The sequence below is a fragment of the Drosophila arizonae genome, chromosome 2, assembly GCF_054131065.1.
Source record: "Drosophila arizonae isolate 15081-1271.41 chromosome 2, UAZ_ARI_1.0, whole genome shotgun sequence".
Lineage (NCBI taxonomy): Eukaryota > Metazoa > Arthropoda > Insecta > Diptera > Drosophilidae > Drosophila > Drosophila arizonae.
In genome coordinates this window covers 31021621-31042358 of record NC_142922.1, presented here as the reverse complement: position 1 = coordinate 31042358, position 20738 = coordinate 31021621, and the positions used below count along the sequence as shown (strand labels likewise).

General features: G+C 39.8%; 8 protein-coding genes across 12 annotated transcripts; 3 read left to right on the top strand and 5 right to left on the bottom strand.

The window, feature by feature from the left end:
- Positions 1–287: 287 nt before the first annotated feature.
- Positions 288–4783, bottom strand: LOC108621820 (uncharacterized). 2 transcript variants are annotated; one of them, XM_089462694.1, is made up of 5 exons: positions 4643–4783; positions 4466–4569; positions 4208–4399; positions 3735–4152; positions 288–3659 (listed from the first exon to the last, which is right to left on the bottom strand). In XM_089462694.1, exons 2-5 carry the CDS (start codon positions 4546–4548, stop codon positions 453–455), a joined length of 3900 nt encoding a protein of 1299 aa, XP_089318820.1. In that variant the 5' UTR covers positions 4549–4569; positions 4643–4783; the 3' UTR covers positions 288–452. The 2 variants fall into 2 exon arrangements, with proteins under 2 accessions (XP_089318820.1, XP_089318821.1); XM_089462695.1 differs by having other exon boundaries at positions 4466–4558; positions 4643–4760.
- Positions 4711–5692, top strand: RpS25 (ribosomal protein S25). The gene is made up of 3 exons (XM_018019354.2): positions 4711–4852; positions 5151–5427; positions 5491–5692. The coding sequence occupies exons 1-3, from the start codon at positions 4850–4852 to the stop codon at positions 5562–5564; spliced, it is 354 nt and encodes a 117-aa protein (XP_017874843.1). The 5' UTR covers positions 4711–4849; the 3' UTR covers positions 5565–5692.
- A 190-nt stretch (positions 5693–5882) lies between these two features.
- On the top strand, positions 5883–9843 carry ZnT86D (solute carrier family 30 member 7). 4 transcript variants are annotated; one of them, XM_089462720.1, is made up of 4 exons: positions 5883–6251; positions 6337–6542; positions 6613–7053; positions 7122–9843. In XM_089462720.1, exons 2-4 carry the CDS (start codon positions 6362–6364, stop codon positions 7622–7624), a joined length of 1125 nt encoding a protein of 374 aa, XP_089318846.1. In that variant the 5' UTR covers positions 5883–6251; positions 6337–6361; the 3' UTR covers positions 7625–9843. The 4 variants fall into 4 exon arrangements, with proteins under 4 accessions (XP_089318846.1, XP_089318847.1, XP_089318845.1 ...); XM_089462721.1 differs by having other exon boundaries at positions 6305–6542; XM_089462719.1 differs by having other exon boundaries at positions 5883–6255.
- On the bottom strand, positions 8960–10212 carry Tctp (translationally controlled tumor protein). Its single transcript, XM_018000774.2, has one exon. It carries the CDS (start codon positions 10085–10087, stop codon positions 9569–9571), a length of 519 nt encoding a protein of 172 aa, XP_017856263.1. The 5' UTR covers positions 10088–10212; the 3' UTR covers positions 8960–9568.
- Positions 10213–11423: 1211 nt separating this feature from the next.
- LOC108608978 (glyoxylate reductase/hydroxypyruvate reductase) lies at positions 11424–12774 on the bottom strand. Its single transcript, XM_018000634.2, has 2 exons — positions 12583–12774; positions 11424–12521 (listed from the first exon to the last, which is right to left on the bottom strand). The coding sequence occupies exons 1-2, from the start codon at positions 12723–12725 to the stop codon at positions 11621–11623; spliced, it is 1044 nt and encodes a 347-aa protein (XP_017856123.1). The 5' UTR covers positions 12726–12774; the 3' UTR covers positions 11424–11620.
- Positions 12775–12813: 39 nt separating this feature from the next.
- Positions 12814–13801, top strand: Bdbt (Bride of doubletime). Its single transcript, XM_018000635.2, has one exon. The coding sequence runs from the start codon at positions 12909–12911 to the stop codon at positions 13755–13757; it is 849 nt and encodes a 282-aa protein (XP_017856124.1). The 5' UTR covers positions 12814–12908; the 3' UTR covers positions 13758–13801.
- ppan (Brix domain-containing protein peter pan) lies at positions 13792–15371 on the bottom strand. Its single transcript, XM_018000633.2, has 4 exons — positions 14936–15371; positions 14496–14860; positions 14011–14438; positions 13792–13942 (listed from the first exon to the last, which is right to left on the bottom strand). Exons 1-4 carry the CDS (start codon positions 15266–15268, stop codon positions 13821–13823), a joined length of 1248 nt encoding a protein of 415 aa, XP_017856122.1. The 5' UTR covers positions 15269–15371; the 3' UTR covers positions 13792–13820.
- A 283-nt stretch (positions 15372–15654) lies between these two features.
- Positions 15655–20681, bottom strand: Rab11 (RAS oncogene family member Rab11). Its single transcript, XM_018010819.2, has 5 exons — positions 20539–20681; positions 20140–20337; positions 17861–17982; positions 16776–17124; positions 15655–16714 (listed from the first exon to the last, which is right to left on the bottom strand). Exons 2-5 carry the CDS (start codon positions 20177–20179, stop codon positions 16581–16583), a joined length of 645 nt encoding a protein of 214 aa, XP_017866308.1. The 5' UTR covers positions 20180–20337; positions 20539–20681; the 3' UTR covers positions 15655–16580.
- Positions 20682–20738: the final 57 nt, after the last annotated feature.

Here is a 20738-nt window from a genome sequence, read left to right as displayed (position 1 = left end):
CCGCAAATGGTTTTAATATTTATATATTCAATTTTAATGCAATAAATATTAAAAGAGCATATTTTGGATTTGTAGATTCTTTGAATAGGTCAATTTCGGGAGATCTCTACTGCCTGATGACCGATTAAGTGTTATCCTGTATCAAGTGCTAAGAAATATAGCATTATAATTATATTGTAAATATATTTTACTTTGCTATTTAAAAATGATCAATTATTTAAATTTCCAGTATCAAGTCCTAGCCTCAATTGCGGAAATGGTTTACAATTTGCTTGCGTATTTACACATTTATTCTTTTGTGATTTTTATTTATTTTTTATTTTCTCATTTGCCAAATAACTTAATAAAGACTAACTATCGTTGCAGATTATAACTTAACTTCATGCATGGATCAATTGCATTACTGAAGGCCTAAATTTAATCAGGATATATCTTAACGGTCGAGTTGATTTCTACTTTTGCAGCCGTCTCGTGGCGCGTCGTATGGGTCGGTTTTCCGGAGTGGTGGGCGGTGCAAAGCGATTCATCTGCTGGCCAGGCATGCCCGGAGCTGATGTCGGCGTGGAAGGAGCATTAGCGCCGCTACCAAAGGTAAAAGGCGCTGAGCCATTCATAGACGGCGCTGGGTTGCCAAATGTAAACGGTTTATTGGCCGCATTGACCCCGCTGGCCTGCGGTGATGTGATACCACCAAAAGCAAACGGCGCATTGGCATTTCCATTGGTTGCGCTGCTGCTGTTAGCCGTGTTGCTAGCGCCAAAGGAGAAGCCACCAGGCTTAGTCTGCTGCTGGTTCTGTACAGCGGACACTGCGCTGGCGAACAAGTTTCCGCCTTGATTTGCTCCATTGCTGGGAGTGGCACTGCTCCCAAACGTAAACAGTTTCTGATTGTTGGCAGCAGAAGGCGCCGGTGCTGCTGCCGGTGCCGGTGCCGCTGCCGGAAAACCACCAAAGCCGTTGCCTGTCGTGGCTGCGCCCGCTGGAGTTGCTGCTGCTGTTCCTAATGTTGTGTTGCCTCCAAAATTAAAGCTTGGCTTCACTCCACCGGCTCCGACGGCTAATGGTGATTTAAACAAATTTGTAGATTCGCTTTTTGGAGCCACAGCTGAAAATGAAAAGCCGCCCACTGCTGGTGCTGTCTGCTGCTGCTGTTGCTGTTGTTGCTGCTGCTGTTGTTGCTGCTGCTGCTGTTGCTGCTGCTGCTGTTGCTGCTGCTGTTGCTGCTGCTGTTGCGTGCTCTCAGTGACACCAAATGTAAATGGTTTGCTTTCTGTTGCATTGCTGGCTCCGAATAAGGGCGTTGACTTATTTGGTGCACTGAAACTGAATGCATTTGTAGCTGGTGCACCGCCCACTGATACAGCAGAAGCTGATCCACCAAAATTAAAGGCGCTGGGCACTGCAGCTGGTGCTGCCGTGGCTGGTGTTGCTGCCATTTTTGCTCCATCGCCGCCAGCGCCAAAGCTAAATATATTGTTGCTGTCGCTTTTGTTAGGCAGCGTAAAAGGCGTGGCTTTAACCGTGGGCTTGCTGTCACCGCCAAAAGCAAATATATTCGAGTTGTTTGCTGCTGGTGTTGCGGCTGAAACTGCATTGGTAGTTGAAGTAGTTGCACTAGCGGCAGAAGCAGAATCAGTAGCAGTTGCTGTGCCACCAAAGTTAAATGCAGGCTGTGCTGTTGCTGCTGTTGTTGTTGTTGCTGTTGAGCTACCGAATACGACAGGAGCGGCTGGAGTTTTGCCGAAACTAAATATTGCTGGCGCGGCTGGTGCGGCTGTTACTGCAGCTGCTGGTGTTGCAGGAGATTTAAAGCCGATGGCAAAGCTGTTGCTATTGCTGCTGCTGCTGCCAAAAGGCGTCGATTCCTTGGGCTGAGATGCTGCTGGCGCAGCTGTAGTAACAATTGTTGCTCCTGTTTCACTGTTACTGTTGCTGCTGCCAAATATGAGAGGATTGTTGCTGGTTGCTGCTGTAGTTGTAGCTGGAGCTGTGCCAAAACTGAACACGGAAGTGCTTGCTGCTGTTGTTGTTGGCGCAGTTGCTGATGTTGCAATTAACGTACTACTTGTTGCCGCACCTGATGCAGGCTTCCCAAAGTTAAACGTAAGGGGTGCTGATGGCGCTGCCTGTACTGCGGTTGATGCTGCTGCTTGTGCGCCTAATCCTGCTCCTGTTGCTTGTGCATTATTTGCGCCAGTGCCAAATGTAAATGGTGTTTTCGCTGGATCCGTTGTTGCTGGTGTTGCTAGTGTTTCTGTTGGTGCTGGAGTCTGTTTTACATCTGTTGCCGCTGCCGGCTTGCCAAAGGTAAATGCAGGCAACCCAGTCGATCCGGCTGTGGTTGTAGCTGTCGTCTTCGAATTCATAAACGTTAACACAGGTGTAGATTCTGCTGTTGTTGTAGTTGCTGGCTTCTCTGTTGCTGTTGGCAATGTAAATCCTAGCACAGCACCTGTTCCAATTGTTGCATTTTCGTTCGATTTTCCTGGTAACACAGACAATGTGCTATTGTTGGCGGTAGTTGGCGCTGGTGTTGGTGCAGACATTGTTGTTGCCGCCGTTGTTGTCGTCCGTGCTTCTGTTTCAGTTATTGTAGATACACCTTGAGCGGGGGCGGTTGATACGGTAGCAGTGGCTGGTATAGTCGGTTTCGTCGATGCAGTGTTCGTTGTTACATTTGTGTTTGTTGCTAGATTTGTATTTTTTGTTGTCGGTGCGACAGAAGATGGGGTTGTGGAAGTATCTGCTTCATCAGCTGACGTTTCATCTTGAAAGATTTCACCCCGCAGACTACTCAACATCAAAGCCAGCTTCGTTTTCTGTGTACGCTCCAAATGGGAGTTTTTGCTGGTGACAAGTGATTGATCCTGTTTGGGCCTCACAAACTGTATGCCCGCATATTCGTTGGCATCCACATCGGGACTATCCAAGTCAACCTGCTCTTGAGTGTGTTGTTGTTGTTGTTGGGGCTCTGGTGGTTCTTGCTGCTGCTGCTTCTGTTGCGGTTGTCGTTGTTGTGCATTGAACAATGTCAATTTGGGTTTGTGGTCGTACTTGGCCTCTACCAAGGGAGCGGACGCCGCGCGCTGGGCTGGAGTAGCTGGCAGTGGAGTGATCGGCGTGCTCTGCGTCCTAGTCAAATTCTCTAAATGTAGATCCGTTGTAGCCGCCTGACTTCGCTGTATCTTTGCCACCTGTGGGCGCGGCGAAGTTTCAGGTGAGCTACTGTTGTTGCTGCCGTTGCTGGCATTGTCGTTGAGTGCGGACGTATTGCTAGCTGAACGCATGTCATATAGCTTCCGCTTATTGCTATGCAGCTGACTGGAGCTTAATGAGCTTGCGATGTCATTGCTGTAGCTGCAATTACGGCGCTTGGCCTGCTGCTCCGGTGACTGCTGTGGGGAAATCCTCTCAGGAAAATGATGTGGAGACATATGTAAAGTGTGATGTTGATGCTGGTGAGGCAGCGCTATGGCCGTATGTTGCAAACGGCGTGGTACTGTAACAGTCAATTCACGCTGTCGCTTGAAACCCGACTGAGATTGCAGCATGGATAACTGATGCTGCTGCGGTTGGTGCTGCTGGTGTAAATGATGATCCACATAGTCAGTTAAGCGATTACAGCTCTTTTTACTAGTGTAATCGTTAGGTTGTATTTCCTGCAAATAATTTGTATTAGTTGAGCCAAAGCAGTTTCCACCATGGCAGTCACCAATGGTTAGACGTTGACTTACACCGCTATTGATGCGCTTGCGTGATATCTCCTTCAGCTCCTCAAGGACACTGCGCGTGGGTTCGCTTTCGTGCTGCAGCGGAGGTGGATGCATAATTGGACGATTCTCTCTCGACAACTGCTGGTCACTTTTTTTCTCCACGCCAACCAGCGAATTCGAGCGCAGCAAGCTGGGCAATGTGTTGCCACAGTAGAAGCTTCGCTCAGGCGGCGCTATACGTGTTATAGACACTGATGGCAGGTTGGGCTTATGGGATAGAGGCGATGAAACTATACTACAACGGCGTGGCTGCGTAAGTGGATTATAAATATTATTATAGGAGATGCTGCGTTGCAGACCACGGCCACCAGTGCTACGGTCCCGCTGGTATTCCACAATACGCGACGCTAATCCGCTGCTGTTTACGTCCGCAAACGTTCTAAGTGGGAGAGTTATTATAATTATAAGTATAAAGTATTATATGCATTACTTACTTGGGATCCATATGACTGAGATTTAGCCGTTGTCGTGCCGTTTTAGATACACTCGATGTTCTCGATGTTGTATGTAGACTCCTATTTTGCGGTGAATCATTTGTAAAGCTATTGCTTAGACAAAGGCTCGAGTTGTTGTGCTCCCTCGATATAGAGCTCCTTTGCATTTGCTGTGTCATTGATCGCTGCGTCCTGGAAAATAAAGTTTAGCATTAACAATGTACATTGATAAATTAATTTATTTTAATTTATGCATACGCAGACATGCCACCAATCCATGTGGAATCAGCCATGGGTTTTGACAAACGAGGCGAATTGCTTAAGCCGTAACGATGTTCCATGGCTTTGTTTCTGTGGATGTACTATATACGTAATAGTCAGTTTTTTCTGGGTTAATATGGGCACCAAACAATTATGTTTGAGAATCAAACTTACAGATGTCGAGTGAAACGTTTGTTACAATACTTGGTGAAACAACAAAAAACACGCCAAGCAGGCCTTACGAGTTGCGCCTTTGTACTAGCTATCGATAAGTAATAGCGTCCGGCTGCGATAATAAGAACATGCAACTCTGCCGATTTTGACAATGCATGGTAACCCTGTCAATTTCCGTCCTCCATCTTTCTGCATTGGGTTTTCACGATGGTGAGTTCGGCTGCTAAGGTTTTTTATACTTTTTAAATGGTTTGCAGCATGGAAATGGCATTTAAGTGATGGATATACTGTAATAAACTGGCGATAATGTGGTGGGCTATAAATTAAGTTACATTTGTGAAGCCAAACATGTCGGAATCTACCTGTGCGTGCAGCAAACAAACGAGAGATCCATAACCTCGAAAGTGAACGTTTTCAAATCATATGTGCATACCAAAATACACATAATTTATTTTGAAATTACATATATACCCATTGTACATAATATGTGTTTGTTTATTCGTAACAGCCGCCTAAGAAGGACGCAAAGTCGTCGGCCAAGCAGCCGCAAAAGACACAAAAGAAGAAGGAGGGCTCCGGTGGCGGCAAGGCCAAGAAGAAGAAGTGGTCCAAAGGCAAAGTCAGGGATAAGCTGAACAATCAAGTTCTGTTCGATAAGGCCACCTACGAGAAATTATACAAGGAGGTGCCCGCTTATAAACTGATCACACCCTCGGTTGTCTCTGAGCGATTGAAGATCCGTGGCTCTTTGGCCAAGCGCGCTCTAATTGAGCTGCGCGAAAAGGGTAAGGGAACATAATCTGATTGGTGCACATATAGAGCATAATTTCAAAACAAACTATTTCTAGGTCTCATTAAGCAGGTCGTGCAGCATCATTCCCAGGTCATCTACACACGTGCCACCAAGGGTGATGAGGCGTAAATTTAGTTTTACCACACATCTACAGTGCCGCACGCGATTTTACAATATAACAATTGATTGTATGGAAGTACCAAGGCTCTGCTACATGTAGTAGAATGTTGAATAAACTTGCTTTTTGATGTAAGAAACATGAGTGTAACATTTGATTGTATTGCATTTTGAAATACCAGAGGGAATGGGAATGTTTTAGTTTATTTAAGCATAAGCTGTATTGCAGCTTATAGGCTATTTACTACATACTTTTTAAATTAAATATTTGTTTGAGTAGACTGCATACACGGGTTCGATAGTTTTGTGTGAATGCCAATATCGTTAGTTGTGCAACCCTGTTGACGGAATGAATGTTTACTGGGTAACCAGACGTCTATTTTGATGACAACACGGCAGATTGGTGCGGATTGTGTTTTCGACTGATTTAAAAAAGAAAATGAATTAAATTGCAAGTCCTCAGTAAAATAAAAAAATTCAAAAACAAAAGCGGTACTGCCAACACCTGTGTAAATAAACGGCTGTCTGAGCGGCACGTTGACGCAGCAGGAAACGTTGCGTGCGGCTATTTACACAAAAAAGTTGCCGCCGACGCTGCAGAGAAATTCTTAAAGCGTTTAAAGCAGCAGCAGGTGGAGTGGGCCCAGGCTTAGCCCAGCGATAATACCACGTATGCAAACAATTACGAGCTAAATTAATGTGTGTATGTGTGTGTGTGCGTGTTGGTCGTGTGTGTGATAACAACAGTAAAGATTTTTTTTATTGTTTCATATCTCTGTCTCAGCACATTCTACACGTTTACCGCTAAAATGATACCATTAACGCACAAGGATCGCAGCAACTTTGGCTACCGAGTGAAGGAGAAGCTGAACAGCTGGAAACGCCTGATCTTCGCCGATCCCAATTCTCGTAACTTGTTTCTCTTTTTGATGCTCAATCTTAGTTTTGCCTTCGTGGAACTCTTCTATGGCATCTTGACAAATAGCTTGGGTTAGCATAACGAACATATTTATATTGTATTACTTATAAGGTTCATAACTATATTTATGTTTATAATCAGGTTTGATCTCGGACTCGTTCCACATGTTCTTCGACTGCACGGGGCTGCTAGCTGGTTTGGCTGCCTCGGTCATAACGAAATGGAAAGCGAATGATAAGTTTTCCTATGGATATGTGCGGGCCGAGGTACTAGCTGGCTTTGTGAACAGCTTGTTTTTGCTCTTCATTGCCTTCTTCATACTTTCCGAGGGCGTCGAGCGTCTCATAGAGCCGCCCGAAGTGAAGCATGAGCGGCTGTTTGTGGTGTCTGTGCTAGGACTTCTTGTCAATCTCGTAGGTATCTACGCGTTCAATCATGGCGGTCATGGCCACTCGCACGGCGGCGGCGGCGGAGGACATGGGCACTCTCACGGCGGAGGGGGCGGAGCACATGGACACTCTCATGGACACAGTCATGACGCTCATTCTAATCACAATCATCAGGCTATCTCTATGGACAATGGTAAAGAGTTGCTATAGGCGTAGTTTGCCAATAACTGTATCTCTCTCTCTCTTGCTATGGTTTTCCAGGTCACGGACACTCACATGATCACAGCATGAGCCATGGACACTCGCATGATCTTGGTACTGGAAGCAATTCGCAGATCATGCGCGGCGTCTTTTTGCACATATTGGCCGATACGCTCGGCTCGGTGGGCGTCATCATTTCTGCAGTGCTCATGCAAATGTTTGGCTGGATGATAGCGGATCCAATTTGCTCCATATTCATAGCGCTGCTTATTGGGCTTAGCGTGCTCAGCTTAATCAAGGAATCCATACTGATACTGATGCAACGCCAGCCAACCGCACTGGATCGTTCGCTGCTGCAGTGCTACCAAAAGGTGACTGGCTTGGCTGGAGTCTATTCGGTGCAAGAGCCGCACTTCTGGACGCTTTGCTCAGATGTCTATGTGGGTGCCATCAAGCTGGAGGTATCGAAGAATGTGGATCCCACGTATGTGGTAACGCATACGCGCATGATCTTTGAAGCGGTGGGCGTAAAACAGATCTACATTCAGCTCGACTATGTGTGATCCAACTTCCTCCTGTCCATGTATATATATGTTATTATATATATATAAACACTATGTATATTGAGCAGCGCGAGAGTTGTGTGTGCGTATTTGTAGTACGATGATAATTATGTGCTTTTATTTACCCAAATTTTAGTTTAGTAGGCTAAATGCACTATAAAATAACAAAAACAAGCTGTAAAATGTAAATCTAATTAATTGTGAAAATTTTGTTAATTTATTTTCTACTTAAATTTGTTAAAATGATTCATTCCAACATTATCAAAGCGAAGCAAAGTGAATGTAGTGCAACAATTCAGCAACTGCTGTCTATATAGAATCCTAGTATAATTGTAATATATAAGTCCAAAACTTGTGCATTCTTCATGGTACATGGAGTTTATTTAGTCTTTTTTTATGATTGGACAGAACAAACCTACTTCATATACATATGTACGAAAAGTTTGACTGAATAATACACACATCTACCAAAATTCCATTGTTTAAATGGAAATGCGAATCAAAATTGCAATAAGCCACAGTTTTTGCTGCATCAAAATACGAACGAAATAAAATAGAATTTGTTAAAATCGTTTTTATAAACAAAGAATGGTTTAGTTTTTTTTTTCTCAGGAGTACTTTCTGGCCAGGCTATCAGAAATTCCATATTCCTGTCTAAGAAGATAACATCCCATAAACAGTAACTAACTTTAAGAAATATCTTCATTTTGAGAAAGAGCTTAATAATGAATATTAAAATATTATCAAAACTAACAAATAAAAATAAAATATATATGTATATATGTATTTATATAAATATATTAAAATACGTGCCTCACATGTAGTCATTGTAGGCAGTCCGCACTGTACGCAAACGTACACGCGATCTAACAGGTATACACGTGCGTCTTTGTGAATGTGCGAAAGTGTGATTGTATACGATAAGCTTCTAGACTATAGACGCTCGAGCAGAGCACACACAAACAAATGTGAAAAAGCTTTCTTGACGTATGACGTACATATACATATATATACATATGTGTGCATTGCACAGCTCAGCAAAGTGGTATGCAGATGATTGAGGTTATATTGAATTTCTCAAAGCCTTCAAAATATAGGACAATTTACTTACGGTGGTGCATCAGGACAAGGCGAACAAATGTACATTGCGCATGACAGCAGTCGTACAGACAAACATTCGTATGTATCACTGCCAAAGGTCAATAACATTTGGGTTGCCTAGACCTTGTCTGAGTCAATGCCACACGAAGCGTGTGTTCATAACAGTAGACGCAGCTGCAATGCCGTCTCGCCTGTGCCTACTTGAACCCACCAGAGGAAGAAAACGTGTTAATATAATTTACGAATTCAGTTTGTGTATATGGTTTCCGTTTTATATATTTGTTTTAATACATACAAATTTTCTTATTTTTCTTGTTCCTTTTTTTTTTTTGACATTGCGTGTTGAAAACATATAAGAAACTACACAAAAATTGCTTTGCTGTATAAAAATATTAAATTACGCTGCATTCAATTACAATAGTTATACGATAATTTAGTTATTTTTAGCTACTGTGTGAGTGTGGCTCCTGGTGAACTGGTTCTTCTTCTTCGAGGCTCTCCTTCAGTTATAACTACAAATTTTGCTCATTCCATAAAACAACATTTACATTCATTGATTCTAAATAATAAAACGGAATTAACTCTCCAATTTGTTTTCAATTTTTCATACATAAACATAAATTTTATCGAACTGCTGCCAAAAATAAAAAAAACCGTAACTAAAGAAATCCGTTTGAAATGGGTATGTATGCGTGAGTATGTGTCCGCTGTCTGCCTTTGTGTTTTTGTTAGTTTATGTTTGTTCGTTCAGTGGTGGCTGTTGCTTTTGCCTTGCATTGGGCGTTGCTCGCTCTTCTGCAGTGCAAGCCACTGAATCGAAACATACAGAACGGAGCGTGCAGCTTAGACCTTCTCCTCCTCAAGTCCATGCTTGAAGAACATGAAAACTGGAACGCTTTGGCCATCGATGTCTCGGTATTCACACATGGCTACCATGCCGTCGACATCCATGGATTCTCCCGTGAAGAACTGGAGCTCCTTAAAACGGCCCAGAATGTCTTTCATAGCTTTGTTCATGTTGGTTTTGAAAATTTCAACCTGGTCGGGGGCGGTTTCCTGCAGTTTTGCCAGAACTTTCTTCATGTATTCTTTCAGGTAGACAGTGTACGACTTTTTATCTCCGAAGGCAAAAGATTCTGCCAGACGATGATTCAGAACAATATCGACTCCTCGCTCGACATTTACTTCTGTGCCTTCATCTGCTTCCTCGGCCGAGGGATTGGCGCCTGCAAGCTGAATATCTCCCTCTGTACGGCTGATTAATTTTCCATAGACTTCGTAGATAACCTCATCAACCAGTTTTATTTTGTAGGTGTCGGTGAACATCTCATCACCGGTAATGATATCCTTGTAGATTCTCATCTTGGCGTTGGTGTTTTAAAATATGAGTTCAAATTTCTGGCAAAATTGCAATTAACAACTGCACGGAACCGGGGCCACAACTGCCACGCGCTGAAACAGTAAAAAGAAGGAACGATACGAAAAAAATGGCGCATGCTGTTAACTTAGCATTTTGCTCAACTGTTAAGAGCAGTGAGCAATAGTGTTACCAGTGCTACTATCGGAACATTTTTATTGTAAAATAAATTTCATACAGCAAATAAAATAAGTTCTAACTACTTAAAGTCTTGGTAAAATTCGTTTAATATTGCATGGCGACTCAATCTTTGCTAATGGAATAAAATTTGTAGAATTAGCATCAAGTAGAATAGAGAAGCTGCATTCTAACTTCATAAATAATGTTCAGGTTCCATTTACCCACACATTAATAATATTATCTTACATATGTACATAGTAGAAATAAGTTTAATTTAAATTCTTGTTTTTAAGTCAGTTATTTTTTATGGGGTTTTTATATATAATTATGTTAAACTATAACGAATCAATTTCCATATTATAAAAATATAATTGTATATAAGTAGAAAAGGACAATGTGTCCTGTACTCTTAAATTTAAAAAATGTTAAACACAACACTTTTGTATGCACTAAATTGATTAAAAATAAAGTGTCCCATATAAATAAATAAAATGAAATTAAGAAATAAATATTGACCAACAGTCTCAAATGAGTAGATAGGAGTGGACATTGATAATTTTGGACTATCGTCAAAATTTGTCGATGAGTAGCTTTCGATTTTATTTTAATGTCCGTTCAATTTAAAAGTTTGAGTACTTGAAAAAATAAGTAAACCTACGCAATCTGTTGCAATGTACATAGTTTGTAAAGGCAGCCTTGTAATGTGCATTCAATTCCTTGTAAAAAATTGTGGAGCCGTTTTGGAAATCAGATAAACAAGTTTCGTATTTATTATCAAAAAATTCTCAGCGTTATTTTTTTAATTTTTTTGCGTCATTCATAGAACTTTGGAATTGTGCCAAAATATGAAATATAGAATATATGTATGTGCATACCGTATATTGAGAAGCTTTTTATTAATTCAAATCAGCATCTTAAAATAAAGGGAGGAATATATGTATGTATAAAATACAATATATTCTGGGTAGTAATATGAATAGAAAATATATTAATACTTAATTAAAACCACTAATCATAGAACACAGTGGTCAGTGATAAAACCTATACATGGTTTTATTGATGTGCAATCGATAAGCTAGCACCACTAACCAAACACGCAAGCATCTATCATCTAAAGATTTTGACGATAGTCACACACATTTCTATAAAATTATTTAACAGTTCCATGTTAACCAATATTTAATTAATATTTAGATAAATATGTTTTCGCCAACAAAAGTATAATCATCTTATATAACTTATCTAAGGAACGACTCATTCTATATTTCTTCTTTTTTTTAAATTTAATTTTATTGCTGGCCTTAATTACTATTATCAGAGATTAGACGATTGGTGATATTCTAGCATTTAAGATTGATTCACATCACTTCGGCCTCCATTTGGCAACCATTCAAAGCCGCCAAAATATTTCTGGCCGTTATACGGGACATCTCCTTGCGGGTTTCAATGTCTGCGCTGCCAATATGCGGCAATATAACAATATTGTCTAGTTTTAAGAGTGGATCATCAAGTGGCAGTGGTTCAGGTGTGGTCACATCCAAGCCTGCAGCAAGTATCCGCTTCGAATGGAGAGCGTCATAAAGAGCATTTTGATCCACAACTCCACCTCGTGCCGTATTGATAAAAATGCAATTGGGTTTCATTTTCTCAAATGCAGAAGCATTAAATACTTCCTTGGTATCAGGGGTTAGAGAGCAGCAAACCACAATAAAATCCGATAAGCAGAGCATCTCGTCAAAGTCCACGCGCTGAGCATTAACCTTAGCTGCCTCCGCTGGCCTAGCAGTGCGAGTCGTATAGGTTATCTGAGCTGGTTTGAAAGGTACAATGCGAGCAGCAATCTCCTGACCAATGCGTCCAAATCCATACAAACCAACACGAGAGTTCTTCAATCCTTGACCACACATCCACATGGGTGCCCACGATTTCCAGCCGCCATTGTAAACCTGCTTGCTGGCCTCGAACAAACGTCTATTAGTAGCTAGCAGTAATGCGAGCGTTAGCTCGGCTGTGGCGTCGGTCAGTACGTCGGGCGTGTACCCAACGCGAATGCCACGTTTTTTGCACTCCTCCACATCAATGTGCTCAAAACCTACTGAAATGGTGGCCACGCATTTTAACTGCGTTCCAGCCGCATCAAGCACGGCGGCATCGATTTTATCCGTTAGAGCACAGTATAGAGCATCCTTGCCCTTAACCTGACGAAGTAATTCATCTCGCGGCACTGGCAAAGGCTGTGACCATGTTGACACATTGCAACTGCTCAAAAACATCAGATAACGAGATTAAAAATAATTTAAGGCAACAAACAACAAACAACCTCTTACGCAGCAATTCCAGTCCACTGTCATCCACATCCGGACGAGTCACATAAACATTTGGCTGGGAACTCATTGATACCTTTTGTAACAGTTGAGAAAGGCCTCTGGCCTGTTGAATGTGTCGTAGCTTTATTTTATGCATGTTAACTTCAGCTCGGGCTCAAGAATTATGTTATCCAGTTTTTCTTTATTGTGTGCATTTGGATTGTCGACTATTGGTCACACTGTTTTTCTAAACAGTTTCTTTTGAGTTTAACAGTTGATTGTTAGTAACTAGAAGAATCTAAACAGTTTTCCAACTGAAATATTCGGTAATTTTTCTGCAATGGATTGGTACGTTGGAAAAGAGTGGAGCGACGTAGCTCGTGGTCTGCAGAAAAAAGTGCTAAGTTTAGAATTCCAAAGGGTTGAGAAACCTCTTTTGGTAAGCACTGTCGCATTTACCGTAAAAAAGCCGTGCGCTAACCTGGGCTCCAGGCCCAGTAAATACTTGGTTTCCAAAGAGCCACAACAGTACACATTGGATATGGGCAGCGCAGATAGCCCCATTGATTGCTATATAGAAATATTATTGCAACAGTTTGTAATCGGCGAAACCTCAGCTTGCAGCATTACCACCAAAACTGGCGAATGTTTGGAATTTGAGCTGAAGTTAGATCGAATTGTGAGCAATAAGCAAATCGACAAACTGAGCGCAGGAGAAATGTATAATCTGGCATTAAAGTACAAAGAGAACGGCGTAGCCATGTATAAGGCATATCCGAAGTTTGCCTGTGACTATTTCTCACGTGCAGCTAAATTACTAATCACGTACAAACCATTCGACAAACTGGATAAGCAAAAAAATGGCATCGCTGGCAATGAAATGGAGCAGCTCTTCGTTCAGATACAAACCAACTTGGCTGCTTGTATGATACTAGAGAAACGTTACGAGCACGTTATATACCACACAGAATTTGTGGATACCCAGGAGCAACCGAGCGAGAAGAGTATCTATCGGCGCGCATTGGCCTTCTATTACCTGAAAGAGTTTGAAAAGGCGCAAAATTTGATCGAGCGAGTACCCCAGTACGAAGATAAACGAGAATTTACTAAATTGCGGGACAATATAGCAACAAGCTGGAAAAGCAGCAATGCCAACTACAAACAGCTGGTGCAGCGAATGTTTACCTAGATACGGATGTCACAGAAATAAATCACACTATGTATTCATAATAATATTCTGCTTTTGTATTTGCTACTTTTCCTTAGACTTCTTTAAAGGTTTCTGATTTAATTTAGCTTTCTTGTTTTTGTGCTTCATACCGGCTGGTAATTTGGGCCGCTTTCTTGACGCCGTGTTATCCAACTTAAAAAGTTCTGTAAAAAGTGATATAAATAAATACATATAATAAATATTGATGCATCAGGACTATATCAACACTAACCCTCGTCCGGTTCTTCGCCAACTTCATCTTTGTAATATTGAGCATCATCGTCCGCATCACTTGCATTTTCTTCAGTTTCTTTGCGCCTCACTTCCCTGTTTTGCTCTTTCTTCAATTTCAAATTGCGTTCGCGATTCTCGTTCTGTTGCTTCTTGCGCAGCTCTTTCAATTTGCGTTTCTTTTCAATTAATTTACGTAGTGCTTCCTTCTCTTCCTCAGTTTTGACAATATGATCGTGATAAAGCACTTCGCCGGTTAGTAGACCCTCCTCGATCTTCATAAGCTGCATTGTTAGGCGAGGTCCAATTTCGTGCAGCTTCACAGAGCTTTTGTGGTTTTCGAAATTCCCTTTGCCTTTCACTGTTTGGGGCAACACCACATGTGATTGCTCATCGTCGTCGGCATCCGCTTCCGAAGCATATCCATCCCTACAAAATTTCAATAGTACATAAAATGGCTTCAATGTTAGACAATATTGGTCTTACTTCATCACAAAATCGACAACTTCCTCACATTTGTTGAGATTTGGCACATTACCGCTGACAATTTTCTGCACAGCTCGTTTTAGACCCACTGGAACCACCTGCACCGCATAATGGCGCATGTCTACAAGCTTTGTTTCTGAATTATAAGAGAACAGAAGGCAGCGGCGTATGGTATCAATGTTAACTTGAGCCAAATTGATTGATGGAAACATGTTCTGAAATGTTGCGGCCATTAATTTCAAATGTTTCCCTTCGCCGCTAAAGTTGTTCATGATCACAAGCGGTGGATGTTTGAAATAATCAACATCAAACATTTGCTTCTTACTGCTAGAGATGACGTCACGTGCAAGCGTAAACTGATGTACCTGTTGACCACGAGAGGTTTTATCATATATGTAGACAATTCATTTTCATGGTAAAAGCAAATCTATTCAAAATACCTTGAACGTTAAAGATGGGCCACGCGGTAAGCGAAGCACTTTAAAGGACAACTGTGTAGATGCTTTGTTGAAAATTGCCATGTGCGAGACGTGAAAGAAGCTGCTTAGACTAACAAAATCTTTGATGCGATTTATTTTCTTTTCACGCAAATTGGATGCAGTAAACGGCTCCATTATTCGACGAAAGTCAACAGTTAAATCCGCGATATACGGACAGGACAGACCGCGGTGTATGACGAACGAGTGTGGGGCCTCAACTATTTCACTTGGTTCACTGGCTTTGAACGCTGCAGTGCGCGTTTTCGGATGTACTTTCTTTTTACCACCTCCCATTTCCTTTCTTATAAAAATATATTTAAACAATTATCAAAGCCACAACCGCACGTGTTGCTAAAGCATTCAGCTGATTGGCTCGATACATCGATAAATGCATTCAAGAATTATAAGGTGACCAAATATATATATATATCTATAATAAAATATATCGATAAATTTTTTCTTAAATATTGCATTCCATTTATTTTAATAATATTGGACACTACAATTCGTTAATAAATTGATTGATGTATATGTAAATTTATATTTAATATATATATATAATTATCATGAATAAATGCACTGCACATAGAATGTCGTGGATTATCAGTCACAAGTTAGAGTGCCCATTTACAACCATTTTTTGAAACGAAAAACTGTGGCGGAAAAAGTACACTTTAAAATCAACAGTTGATATACAAGCGTAAACTTGATTTATTTAAATTATAAACATTTTCCAACATAGCTGTTTGTTTGTGTATTTAAAGTTTCATTACTGTTTATTTTATCAGCTAGCTATTAACGAATTCCTGTGGTCAATTTTAAATTGAATTTTCGAAGTTTCTGCATTTATGAACTTTAATGTTAAAACTAAGCATAATATTTTAAATTTAAGTTTCAATTTTATTTCATGCTTAAAAAAGGTATTACATTAACCAATAAAAAAGGGTTTGTAACGACGCAAGCAACTGCAATGTAGAGAAATCGTTTGACGTAAGGGAAACTTGAAACTTTAATGATAAATAGACTATAATGAATAAGAGCCAGGTCAAAAGTGTATTCATTTTATATGTATATGTTAAGTATGCCTAATTTTGCTGGAAAAACAATACGACAACTAATGGAACTTACAAAGCAATTTGTAGTTGTTTAATTTCCTTTTTTTTTTTGAAAATTACAACTATATATTTATATTGTGAAAATTAATAATATTAATATATTTAATATTAGCATTTATGTATATTTATATAAATTATAGTTACAGCTACAGCTTAAACTGAATTTGGAGTGTTTTAGTGTTTCCCTTTATGCTTTTGTAACTATTTTCATCAGACCTCGAAGTTATCGATGCTTTATGCGATATATATTAAAACTTCAGTTTAAACTGCTGTTAACTACAGCCGGATGTTGATGTTGCGATTGTTGTTTTGCTTTTGTTGTTGGTATTTTTTTATGCATATATGACAAACTGCTTGTGGCTGTGGTTCAAAAAATAACATCTTATGCCGTTGTTATAGTTGTAATTGTTGTTGCTCTTGCTCTTGCTATTGCTGTTCTGGCTGTTACAGGCGGCAGTTGCTACTCCTGCCGCAGTGAATCGTTGGGGCGGTCACTGACAACACTGTTTGCGAACATCGGCTGTAACAGTGGGCTTTACATCGATGGGCTCCACATTTGAGGGACGAATAACATCACCTTCAGGAGGATCTCTAATTTGTTTCTGCGACACAATGCGATAGATCTCTGTAAGCGGAAATCCGGTTAGAATTTTTAGATTTACTTTACAGTAAGTGGAATTTTATACCTGTGAGTATATTTTGGAATGCGGTTTCAACGTTCGTCGAGTCCAAGGCCGATGTTTCTATGAAACTTAAGCCGTTGCGCTCCGCAAACAGTTTTGCTTCATCCGTCGGCACCGAGCGCAAGTGTCGCAAATCAGATTTATTGCCCACCAACATTATTACAATATTCTGATCGGCATGATCGCGGAGCTCTCGCAACCATCGCTCAACATTCTCGTATGTCAAATGCTTGGCAATATCGTAAACGAGCAGAGCCCCAACAGCACCACGATAATATGCAGAAGTGATAGCTCGATAGCGCTCCTGACCGGCTGTATCCCAAATTTGCGCCTTAATTGTTTTACCATCCACCTTAGAGAGCAAAAAAAAAAAAAATTTGAGTTTAAATTGCATTGCATATGAAATTGACTTAACACGGTTAGAGATATTTTAAGAAAATATAAAAAAATTAAAAATGAATTTTGTGAAATTAAATAAACTATAAAAAAAATGGCCTAATTTGTACTATATATTAATCTGAATCTGAGTAGAAAAATTTTACTAACTAGCCTTTATTCTTATTTTTATTTACTATTCGCAATTCATGGATTAATTGATAATATAAAAAAAATCTGAATTATGCTAATTTTGGCGATAGTATACTCTATTTTTTAAATCTCTCGATCTATTATGTATCTATCGATCAATAAGTTTCATCTCTTTCATTATGATATTTAACTCAGTTTTAATAAATATTTGATCCATTCATACATACAGCATAGATGGAGTGGGTTGGATCGGCATAGGTCGTGGTCCTAACCAAGAATGTATGTATTGGCCAACATTCGATTTGCCGATATAAAAAATCTCCATATATTAAGAACTTTTCGGTGATTTAGAGACACTATACTATGATATTACGTATGCATATGAACAACTGCAAATATGTGTATACATTAAATGTAAGATGATATTTGTCTGGAATCTGGAGCGCGGATTGAACATTTGTAGAATCCAAGTCCCTTCTCAACACACTTGTAAGAATTGTTTAGTTTTTCAATGGAAGTCCATCTGGAGATGGATAACAAACTTAGCCAGGCACACTTACCTCTATGCTTCGTGTGGCGAATTCCACACCAATTGTTGATTTGGACTCCAAATTGAATTCATTACGCGTAAAGCGCGACAGCAAATTACTTTTGCCTACGCCAGAGTCACCGATCAGGACAACTATAAAAATTGGGATTAAAGAAAACATTAACAGAAATAAAGCAATAATTGAGCTTCGTCTCTGTAGTTGCATAATTATTGGCTGCGCAGTTCGTTTGCTGGTGCATGGGGTCAACGGGTCATGGGTCATGGATAAATTCCCGTATTCAATTATTGACGGTGCGTGCCTGAAGGTCAACTAATTTCTTGTTATGCTCTTGTGGAATTTTAGTGATGGTGATAAAAAGTAACGCTTTATGGACAACCAGATCACTCAAATTTGTCAAATTTACTGATTCCTACATTTGAATTTTGCTACACTGTTAATAAATTGATAACATATTCGGCATAATTTTTATTGTCACATTTGCAATTTCTACTTCTAGCACTATGTGTTTTGTTTATCTAGTATATGATAATATAATCTCTGTACTCTCTCACACTCACACACACGCTCTCACTCTCTCTCCTTCCCTTCCTTTCTTATTCTATCACTTTCTTTCATTTTTTTTCTCTCTCTCTCTCTCTCTCTCTCTCTCGCTCTGTTCTCTGTTTTCTCTTACTCTGATTATCGCTTTCGAAGCTTTTTTTTTTAATGTTGTAAATGTGAGTTCTCAGTCTGAAGCTATCAGCATTATTTTTGATTGCTTGACAGCTGCTCACGAGTAACGGTGATTCATAGCTTTATTTTCTTTTTAAAGATCTGCTCTAGGTCCATTAAGTTAACACAACATCCATTTATGTAGAAGATATTTAGCGTGCTTCTACTGTCTGTCACAATGTACAAAGAGAAAAATGTATAGCAGATTTTGGATTTCAGACATGAAGTTACCAAGTCAACTAATCGCTTATCTTTTTTTTTACTGTGCGTCAGACTTTAAATATTTAACAAAATTCTGATAATTTGACAAATTTAATCCCACTTAATAGTCACAACACTCTCGCGCAATGCAATAATTGTTCAAAAAATCTTTAACTATATAACGGGGCGACTTCACTTTAGAATTGAGCATTTTGAAAGCCTAGTACCTAGTACCCTCGTATGCAAACGAGAGTACGAAGAGAAAATGCTGACCCCAAAATACCTAAGCACACACAAAAAAGCTGACAACAAAGAATAAGTGAGAAGTTTGTGACTGGCTGCCCGCATACAGCAGTAATTTATTTAAGAACTACAAAACTTACAATGTAGATGAATATGCTTTGAGAAAATTGATCTAGTCACACAGTGCAAGCAGAAAAAGAGTAGCTTTAGCATCCGCTGAGCGTCTACATACTTATAAACTCTCCGACAACAAAAACATGTAGTTTTCATTCAGTTTGTGAGCAGAGTGAGAGAGCGACAATAAAAGCAAAGCCAACTCATAACAGATGTGAGCGAAAAAAACATGCAAAAGAAATTGCAAAAATTCAATATAAAAGCTATCGGACAGAAAAAAAAACAATAATATATCCACATGTATATACTAAATGAGCTGCTCTTTAACCGCCGTCTAATTTAAAAAAAAAAACACACACACACACACCTAGTTTTTGTAGTTTTAATATAACTAAAAGCTAGTCAAAGTAAAATCATTGTTTTTACTATTTGACTCTTTTATCATGATTATTATTACGATTTATGCAACGTGTCACACTGGCTGCTGCCAACAGAAGCAAAGAACGAACAGCAATGGAAACGCAATGACAAACTGACAGCACTTAACGGCGAAGTAGTTACGGGTGTATTTGAACAAAGAAAGGGGACGATGAAGAGGCACAGCTATAATGTAAAGAGAGCACGAGAAAGCAAAAGGGCACACAACAACAACAACAATATACACACATAAAAGTCGTATAGAATTCAGCTAAGCACCGCTAGGGGGCGTATTTTGTGATATTGCCCTGAAGAACATTTTTACCAAATAACGCGATCGGAAATAATAATAAAATAAACGACATATGGACTTTAAAGCATAGGGGTCTGTGGATGTATGAATGCCATGTCTGCATTTGTTATGCCAATTAGTTTTAATTAGTGCCGTTGAACTACTGCGTCATAATTGCCACATTAAAATTGTAAGCCTTGTTCCTTTTCGAAATTCTCGAGTCCCACGACCAGTGAAACCAACCAACAACCGGCTAGTGGATAATTAATTACAAGCAACGCAACCTTAGATCCATGTTTATAATTTTTACCTTTGAAAAGATAATCGTATTCGTCTTCCCTTGCACCCATTTTGATGTGTGTTTAAATAACTTGTTCCTCCTGCTCCTACTGATTGGGATACTCGCGTGTGTGTGTCTGTGTAAATGTAAAATCCAATAATCCTTACGCGCCGCCGTTTCTTAATGCGTTTTTCTTTATCCGTGTATTTTGCTCTCACACTTTGCACACTTTTATTTGTAGTTGTAATCGGGACAATATAAAGAAAAGAAAAATTATATCAATTTGATTTCAAATGGGCGTTTGCAATTTTTAATCTTGCTTTCACGTAAGGTAACCGTTGTGCGACAATTACTGCAATAACAGTTGCCAGTTTGTGGGGCGTATTAATGCATTTATTATTAATTTTCTTAGTCGCGACACACACTCACTTAGACTTAGTCACTCCCAATATATTCAGCGACGTGAAGTAGGCTGCGGCATGTATGACAATGCAAGTGACAGCCATGAGTACTCGATACTCGATACCCCGCCATGTTGATGACGTCAGTGTAGACCCCCTATGTACGTTAAAATTTGATTTAAATCTTCTTGTAAATTGAACTTTCAGTTTTAGAAAAAGGCATAAAAA

Bases quoted from the DNA above. Each gene is read 5' to 3' on its own strand.
- LOC108621820 (XM_089462694.1), bottom strand. From the start codon at position 4,548: ATGGAACATCGTTACGGCTTAAGCAATTCGCCTCGTTTGTCAAAACCC. The intron at 4,400-4,465 runs GTATGCATAAAT...TTTATTTTCCAG, and splicing joins TGGATTGGTGGCATGTCTGC to GACGCAGCGATCAATGACAC. The intron at 4,153-4,207 runs GTAAGTAATGCA...TCTCCCACTTAG, and splicing joins CTCAGTCATATGGATCCCAA to AACGTTTGCGGACGTAAACA.
- RpS25 (XM_018019354.2), top strand. The intron at 5,428-5,490 runs GTAAGGGAACAT...AACTATTTCTAG, and splicing joins AATTGAGCTGCGCGAAAAGG to GTCTCATTAAGCAGGTCGTG.
- ZnT86D (XM_089462720.1), top strand. From the start codon at position 6,362: ATGATACCATTAACGCACAAGGATCGCAGCAACTTTGGCTACCGAGTG. The intron at 6,543-6,612 runs GTTAGCATAACG...GTTTATAATCAG, and splicing joins CATCTTGACAAATAGCTTGG to GTTTGATCTCGGACTCGTTC. The intron at 7,054-7,121 runs GTAAAGAGTTGC...ATGGTTTTCCAG, and splicing joins GGCTATCTCTATGGACAATG to GTCACGGACACTCACATGAT.
- Tctp (XM_018000774.2), bottom strand. From the start codon at position 10,087: ATGAGAATCTACAAGGATATCATTACCGGTGATGAGATGTTCACCGAC.
- LOC108608978 (XM_018000634.2), bottom strand. From the start codon at position 12,725: ATGCATAAAATAAAGCTACGACACATTCAACAGGCCAGAGGCCTTTCT. The intron at 12,522-12,582 runs GTTGTTTGTTGT...GTTTTTGAGCAG, and splicing joins CTGGAATTGCTGCGTAAGAG to TTGCAATGTGTCAACATGGT.
- Bdbt (XM_018000635.2), top strand. From the start codon at position 12,909: ATGGATTGGTACGTTGGAAAAGAGTGGAGCGACGTAGCTCGTGGTCTG.
- ppan (XM_018000633.2), bottom strand. From the start codon at position 15,268: ATGGGAGGTGGTAAAAAGAAAGTACATCCGAAAACGCGCACTGCAGCG. The intron at 14,861-14,935 runs GTATTTTGAATA...CGTGGTCAACAG, and splicing joins GCCCATCTTTAACGTTCAAG to GTACATCAGTTTACGCTTGC. The intron at 14,439-14,495 runs GTAAGACCAATA...GAAATTTTGTAG, and splicing joins GTTGTCGATTTTGTGATGAA to GGATGGATATGCTTCGGAAG.
- Rab11 (XM_018010819.2), bottom strand. From the start codon at position 20,179: ATGGGTGCAAGGGAAGACGAATACGATTATCTTTTCAAAG. The intron at 17,983-20,139 runs GTAAAAATTATA...CAATTTTTATAG, and splicing joins ATACGATTATCTTTTCAAAG to TTGTCCTGATCGGTGACTCT. The intron at 17,125-17,860 runs GTAAGTGTGCCT...TTGCTCTCTAAG, and splicing joins TCGCCACACGAAGCATAGAG to GTGGATGGTAAAACAATTAA.